Consider the following 7,920-nt stretch of genomic DNA (forward strand, 5'->3'; position numbering starts at 1 on the left):
CACTAAAATAGGGTACTTGAATTCTCCAAATTTGAAAAATGAAAAATGTAATTTTGTATTGAAATTGTTATGCGAATATATAACCTTCTAAAAAATACTATATTTCTAAAAAATATTGTTTAAAATTACCATATTAATCCTTCTAAAGAAAAAAAAAATTCAAATTAATATTTTTTAGATAAAGAAAAATGTATATTTTTTTAGAGCAAAAAAAAGATTCAAATTAATATCGAGTATCTATCAAATATCAATCCTATTGCCGCTCATTCTTTTCCTACGGAAATAAAAGTAACTTTCATAAATTAGCCAAGAATTAAAAAAAGAAAAAAAAAAAAGAAAAAGAAAAAAATCTGACACTTTTTTATCCAATAATTAAAAAGAAATAAAAGTATCTAAAATTTTCACAGAGCTCCCTCTCTTTTTGTTAAGCCGACACAGTAAGAGCAAGCACAGATCTGGATCGAGCTCTGAGAGATCTCTCAGACCCAGCTTTGTATTCTTCTTAATCCAGGTTACCCTCTTCTTCAAACTTCTTTCTTTGTTATTATTTATCTTGCTTAGCACACTTTGTAATATATACCTTGCTTTTGATGTGTTTCTTTGGCACTGTGATATACATATATTTCTGCAACATTTATGTTGTTGTAGTCATTTTTTGCTAAATGGGTATTGAAATTTTGGATCTTTTTGAGAGTTATAATGAGAGAAATGGGTGTGGTGAAAAAGTGAAGTTTGAGAGAGAAAAGTGAAGTGGGTGTGCTAAGTAGCTTTGTTATGGGCAATTTGTTGGCTTTTGCATAGTGAGATTTGATTTGGATTTGTGTGAATGTGAAGGTTGTTTTGGATGCTTTTTTTGTCAATGACAACATTTTTTTGGTGATTACTTCATTATGAGTTAATTTGTTTGTTAGGCATGTTTTGCTTTGGTTTTGAGATAGTGGGCATGAGTGACATCATGGTTCAAGGCATCAATGGTAGTCTTAGATAGCTATAATTCTGGTGTGTTTGGACGAAAAGATTAGATACCGCAAGAAGAACAATGATATGCAACAAACAACTTGGAAGTAGCTTTATAGATTATACAAAGAAATAGTAGGGTAGTATTGTTCAAAGAGTTGGAAAATGTGTATGACTTGATCTACTAGATGCGCAAATTTATAAGGAAAAAAAAGTAGAGGAAGAAACATACCAATCATAAAAGAAAAATGCTTACCATTTGGGATGCGCTTGGCATTATGTATATAACAAGCACAGACACACAACATGCATAATCTGTTGCCAATATATGGTTTTGATGAAGCAGCTATACTAATGTCGCTGTGTTTTGATTTTTCTGAAAAGGTCCATGATAACATCAGTTACCTGACTGATACTTGTACCAAGCGATTCCATTAGCTGATAATATATGCTTATGCTTGTAAAGCGTGTATCCTTCTAGCATTTGAAATACGGTTAGAAATTTCTTTTTTCTCAATAACAGGTGCCATGAGGCCATGTTTTTGCCTGTATAAAGGATATATTTGTTATGAGGGTTAACATTGTTGAGATCAGATTATAGGAATTTCTCTATATTATTGAGTAAATAAAAATTATAAAATTGAAGAAGTTTTTTCAAAGGAAACACTGTTATTTAAAATTCTTTTCAACTTATGCTAGGTTTTGTAGGCTCAGTACCATTATAAAGTTATGTCAAGGAGGCCAGTAAATCCTGCTCGACGCATTGGGGATGGTGTAAACATCCCATTTGTGGGTGCAGTGCAGTCCAAATCACGCTCATCACCTCTACTATCTATCGGACTAGTCATTGTGGTACCTTTTGTTCTCATTATGGCCTCTTTATTATTTTTCTCCTTCGCATAATTATTCTCCAGCAATAATTAATGTACAAAATACAAATTCTATTTGTTTGTTAGTGAGAAAAAATAGCTGACTAAGTCTCTCTTATCTATGCTTCTCTGCAATGACTGTCTATTCCCAACATGCTTGTGTTTAATATAGTTGCCTAAATTGGCCGCTTTTCTATATGAAAAATATTGATAGAACTGTTATTTGAAAATTTCAGGGCGCAATCCTTGTTATTGGTTATTTCTATAGTGGTTCAGGTTTGTATGTAGTCTGTGCACTTGAATACTTGGAACAAAAAAGTTTCATGAACCTCTCCTTGTCTCTACTCTTATCAAACCAATGAATGCTTAAGTAAGTTGGATGTCTGACTGCAGGCTGTGGGTCAGCTAAAGAAAAAAAGAAAAAAGAAACTAAAAAAAAAATAAAGGAAGGTTCATGAACTAAGTTTGATAATCTCATTTTCTTTTTGTTTCCAAGGTCAGTCTTACTTTCTATGACATGTCTTTTGTTCAATGGATTTTTCATGACAGGTGAACCAAGCGGTGATATAGAAGTTGTAAGTAAAGTTGAAGGTAAATATTATTGACATTGTCTTGTACTCTTGTTGTTATAGGTTTTCAATTCTTCAAAGATTTTGCATATTGAATGCAACTGTTGAGTGTTTTGCAGTATGTGAAGGTTATTGTTTATTGATTCATGTACACTGAATCCATTGAATTTCTTTGTTGTTTTCCCTCCCTTCATTAAAATATTAGCACACATGTTTATCTATGGGATTAGTATTAAAAACCATCTGAAATTTGTGGTGGTTTGATTTTCCTTAGGCATATGGATGATAACATAGTTTTCAATTCTATGATGAATGGGAAATGATGTTTATACTCCTGTCTTTATGGATCCTAGTATCACAATATGTTTTGTGGGCAGCGTTGCCTTCATTCTGAAGTATGTATTATACAGGAGTACTGCACATGCCTATAGATGTTGGATCTCTCTCTTCCTTTCTCTTGCTTGATTGCTAATGATTTTAAAGGTTGACTTGTTAGAGGCTTAAGGTTTATAATAATAGGAGGATGAATGGAGTGAAATAGTGATGGGCCATAAAATTGGAATCTTTTTGAGAGGGAGGATGAGTTTCCTTAACTTTGGGAGCCTCATGCCCTTTACTTCCTCCCAATCTATATTCAAGAATCTTTGAGGTCTTACATGGTTTTTCCAATCATTCTTAATATCCTGATTGACATCCATCTTACCCTGATTTGGGGATTTCAATCTAATGAATATGTAGTGAAATCTGAATCTTATCGAGTTGGGATAGAAGTAAGCAAAAGGTGATTATTGAACTATCTGTTTACTATATTTATGTAGTTTGCATGCACTGTCCTCTGGTTGTAAGCATCGCTAATCTCTGCGGTATTTGTCTGACTGTTTAGTACTTTTAGTAATGCAAATTTTGGGAGATGATTTTTTATTTTTTAACTTAACAAATTACGATTGCAAATATGCAGGTGGTGTTTCATGTACATTAGAAGTTCAGAGAGCATTTCCTATTCTAAAGAAAGCTTATGGTGACAGCATGCATAAAGTGTTGCATGTGGGCCCTGATACCTGTCTGGTGGTATCTAAATTGTTGAAAGAAGAGGATACTGAAGCATGGGGTGTGGAACCATATGAATTAGATGATACTGATGCCAGCTGCAGGAGTCTTGTGCGTAAAGGCATTGTACGGGTGGCTGATATCAAGTTTTCTTTGCCCTACAGGCCAAAATCATTTTCTGTTGTTATAGTGTCAGATGCATTGGAATACCTGTCCCCAAAGTATCTCAACAAAACCCTTCCAGAGTTGATGAGGGTATCTGCAGATGGTGTGGTTATATTTTCTGGTAATTCCTTATAAGGCTTATGCACTTTCAGGTTGTGAAACATTTTGTGCTCATTAGTTGAAAACTTATAATGAACAAGAAGTTGATGACACTAATGGGGCCTGATTCAGCTGATTTCATTTGATCAATAAGACCAGGTTTGCCCAATTGATGGCTGATATTCTAACTTAGCTTGTTTCTTGGGGAACTATAATTGAGAAAAATTACTGAAAAACTTTGCTGCAATGTTTGATTGTCATCAGATTCTTACTCTCAGTGAACTGTCTGAACAAGGAATTATGTCATATTCCCAAGTGTTTTCTCTTTTGCTATCTTTACCGTTAAAAATTGGCCAATAACTTTGGTGCTGTACTCACTTGTAATTATGGTTATTCTGAAGTCTACTGTATAAGACAATGACAATGTGATATCCCCTTGTTCTTTCTCTTTTGCCACGTTCCCTTCCCAGAATGCAATTCCTGTGCAGCAACAACAATGATCTTCCCCCCCCTCACCCCCCCTCCTCTTCTTTCAAAAAAATTGGGGACTTGGGGGGTATCCTGAACAATGTCTTTTCTTTTCTTGGATGACATTACCATTTGGATGGCTCAAGCTTTTCTATTGATTATATTTGAATTTCTCTCGGACAAGGTTTTACCACCATCCCCTCTCCTTTATGTAAATAATGTAATTTTCAATTCTCACTTTTGTGATAGTTTGACTTTACTTTCAACTTTCAGGATCTGGTTTAATTGTATTTTAACATTCTTGGAGCTACCCTAGTACTGTTCACATTTAGCTTAATGATTCTAATTGCTAGGGACAAATTAAATAAGCATTGTACCCTTCTGGAGATTCTCTTTCAGTGTTCATAACTGCTATCTAGAGATATGCCCCTTGATATCTGTCATCATAATCAATGACCTAGGCTGTGTTATCTTTTGAATGGCAAAAGGACTTGACATAATGTAATAGACACAAATGTGCAAAATTTATCCTTACTTAGTCATTTTCCCCCCATTTATTTTAAATTTTATTTACCACAAAAAAATTTAAAGTTCTAAAATTTTGGTGATTTCTTCCACGTGTAGGTTATCCAGGTCAGCGTAGAGCGAAAGGTGCGGAGTTGTCCAAATTTGGCCGTCCAGTAAGTGATTATGTTTTTCTAAATGTTCTTTAGTCATTGGTTTTGTTTTGTTTTTGTTTTTTTGTGGATGAATACATCAATAGTTGGGGTGGGGAGTTTGAATCTTGGATGACTCCATTGGAAACACTAGGAGGTTCTAGTTGAGCTACAAAGCTCTTGGCTTCTTTATTGCCATTGTTGTGCAATTTAATTTGGCAACATGTGGCCTGGATTCGAAAAAGATGACGTAATTGAAAAACTGTTCATTTCCTAAGAGCTATGGCTCAAATGACACTTCTCCCTTCCACAAGAATGGATGGAGGGTGAGGCTGTGGGTTCACAACGCATTGGGTGTGTGTAACTCTTACTAGTAAAGGAAGAACAAAATGTTGTACTAAGTGCACAAAGCTAGGAGAAGCTGATTCTCAGACTCAAACCCATGACCTTTTGCTTTTGGTGGAAGGCACTTGCCTTCAAACCAAGGCCCGACCTCTACTAATAAAAGAAGGAAAAACTGTATAATTGTTATGTGTTTTTTTTGCTGAATCATTAATTGGTGAATTAATGCACTTAAGGTTGGCATAAAGCTGCAGTATCCTAGCCAACAACATCCCCCCCACAAACCCCAACACCACCCCCACCCCCCCCCCCCCCCCCCCCCCCCCCCCAACAAAAAAAAGGAAGAAAGAAAAATAGTAACTCTGCATTTCAGACCTGTGAAGTAAACTATCAGCAATGTTGTGAAAAGCTATAGAGATGTTCTGATGCCATTTCTTTATCTACAAGTCAGTGCACTATAATCTGCTCTAACATAAACAAACTGGTTATGATTGAGCAAACCAATTTTTTTCTAAGACATTGTGGCCATATTGTCTGATTTTGTATTTAATGGAATAAAAACTTGAGAGAAGTAAATTTATAAATTGTCATTAAAAGACTTTATAAATAATTGTGAAATACTAAACTCTTTGGTTGATTGCATACAAATTAAGGTAAAAAAATTGAACCATGAATTCTTGCAATAATTGATTTCAGCATGTGTTTGAAGAATCTTGTTTCCTTCCTTTCCCAAAGTTTTCTTGGAAGTTAAATTGAACAAAATTGAAGGTTATGAAAATTATCAATAAATTTCAATGGTTTGGACAAAATTATTAATTATTATTTGTTTGTTAAATAGATCTAAGTAAAAGGATGAATATTTTTAAATTTTATTAAACGAAAGAGTTAGATGCTTTTCTCAGATATATACAGCAGAAAACTAAGTAATTATATATTTTGAATTAAGAATAGGATATCCAGGAAAGTGATGGTTGGGAATTGATTACTTGAACAGTGCTTTTCAAAGATGTCTTTGCTTTTTATGCCTTTGTTGTGCAACTGTTGTTATGTTGTGGTTCCTGTTAAAGAAAATTTACTTGCAGCATTGACTTGTTGAACATGACATGAGAATGTTCATTTTGTGAAGGCCAAATTACGAAGCTCATCTTGGTGGATAAGATATTTTGTTCAGAATAGGTTAGAAGAGAATGAAGCTGCCTCGAAGAAGTTTGAACAGGCTTCAACCAAGAGGTTGTATAAGCCGGCCTGCCAAGTTTTCCACCTCAAATCACACCATTGAAAACCAAACCTAGGTATCATATCTTTACTTTGTAGCTGGCAGAAGATACTATTCCCGCAAGCATCTTAAGAGCCCGAAGGGTAAGTTTATATTCTGTGGAAATTACAGAGCCTACATTTGTCTTCCGTTTAAGAGCTAGATATTCTTGTCAGTGTATTTATTGAGGAAGATGGATTGCATGCTATGACTTTGACCATTTTTGTATTCACTTAAAGGTTTTTGCTCCCAGATGCTTGTTGTATTTGTAATGATAAATGCATAAACTAGCACGTCCAAACTCCCACTTGTATTTGTAATGATAAATGCATTAACTAGCACGTCCAAACTCCCTTTTGTATTTGTAATTTAAAGATTGATATAATGCAGCAGTTATCATGATTCTTTGATGATGGCTTTTGCCATTGATATAACTTTCTGAATAATTTCATGATTGGATTGCTTTTAGAAGCTTCACATTTAAGTGATCTATTTTTACTTTCGTAGATTGGCCTACTATTATTTATTAGTTTTTACTATCGTTGTCTTAACTGTGGAAGAGTCAGCTCCCATCGAGTTTGTGTGAAATCTGAGAACTTTTTCTTGGGGGTTCTTTTTCAACATCAAAACAAGTAGATGGGAATTGTTTTATCTTCCCAAGAACCAACAGGCAGGGCAAATACTAGTTAACATTATCATTTGGTGGATTGCAAAGCATTGAAAAACGAACTAGAAAAAAAAAAAAAAAAAAAAAAAAAAAAAAAAAAAAAACCCGATCAATAAATCCATTCAAAGAATATTTGAAACTTATTGCTTAGGACATTGAGGTCGACTCTTTCTTTGGTCATTGGGCACTACGTTTCTTTGGGACATGAGATTTATTTGGATTTCATGATCTACTTAACAAGGGATTTGCATAGGATAAGAGTCGAAGAATCGAAGACAAAAGAAATTTATGTGAAATCAGCTCTGTGCGATCAACTAGTTTAATGGGTTGTTGTACCTTGTGTGCCCAAAATTAAAGGGTCCTATCCTATAACGGTTAAAAATGAGTCAACATTGTCCTTTGGTCTTTCTCTCTTGTTCCATTATGCGGTGGCCTATTTTTAGTAACATGACATTTATTCTACCCAACCCTGACTTCTGTGTTTCCCAATTTAACATTCCCCTTCGAATTTGAGTCCTAAGCAACTATGGTTTGAAATCTCTCTTCATTTATAAATTAATATCTCAAATCTTCCCTCTCAATCAAGTAGGGATTGAATCCTAAATATCTCAAGTTCATATTGCAGAATCATTGGCATTCTTCATACATGCGATGAGTGGATCAAACACTACTTTTGGGTGTTATAAACCACTATTTCATAAGCGGATCATTAACATGTAGCTTCACATGAGTTAATCCAAAGATGTAAACGTTAGTTGGTTAGTTGTATAGGCTAATTTGCTTGCTAAGGGTTCGTTTGATTGGGTGGATTTTAGGGATGATGGAA

General features: G+C 34.5%; 1 protein-coding gene across 3 annotated transcripts; it reads left to right on the forward strand.

The window, feature by feature from the left end:
* The first annotated feature begins 347 nt into the window (after positions 1–347).
* LOC126705589 (probable pectin methylesterase CGR2) lies at positions 348–6,861 on the forward strand. Of its 3 annotated transcripts, XM_050404667.1 has the most exons (8): positions 371–511; positions 1,342–1,451; positions 1,657–1,809; positions 2,063–2,102; positions 2,376–2,417; positions 3,354–3,728; positions 4,799–4,854; positions 6,299–6,861. In XM_050404667.1, exons 3-8 carry the CDS (start codon positions 1,687–1,689, stop codon positions 6,449–6,451), a joined length of 789 nt encoding a protein of 262 aa, XP_050260624.1. In that variant the 5' UTR covers positions 371–511; positions 1,342–1,451; positions 1,657–1,686; the 3' UTR covers positions 6,452–6,861. The 3 variants fall into 3 exon arrangements, with proteins under 3 accessions (XP_050260622.1, XP_050260625.1, XP_050260624.1); XM_050404665.1 differs by lacking the exon at positions 1,342–1,451 and having other exon boundaries at positions 348–511; XM_050404668.1 differs by lacking the exon at positions 1,342–1,451 and having other exon boundaries at positions 362–511; positions 1,666–1,809.
* The last annotated feature ends 1,059 nt before the right edge of the window (positions 6,862–7,920 follow it).

The sequence above is a fragment of the Quercus robur genome, chromosome 11, assembly GCF_932294415.1.
Source record: "Quercus robur chromosome 11, dhQueRobu3.1, whole genome shotgun sequence".
Classification (NCBI taxonomy): domain Eukaryota; kingdom Viridiplantae; phylum Streptophyta; class Magnoliopsida; order Fagales; family Fagaceae; genus Quercus; species Quercus robur.

Excerpts from the sequence above, each read along its gene's own strand:
- LOC126705589 (XM_050404665.1), top strand. The coding sequence starts at position 1,687 with ATGTCAAGGAGGCCAGTAAATCCTGCTCGACGCATTGGGGATGGTGTA. Across the intron at positions 2,418-3,353 it reads AGTTGTAAGTAAAGTTGAAG|GTGGTGTTTCATGTACATTA; the intron begins GTAAATATTATT and ends GCAAATATGCAG. Across the intron at positions 4,855-6,298 it reads TGTCCAAATTTGGCCGTCCA|GCCAAATTACGAAGCTCATC; the intron begins GTAAGTGATTAT and ends CATTTTGTGAAG.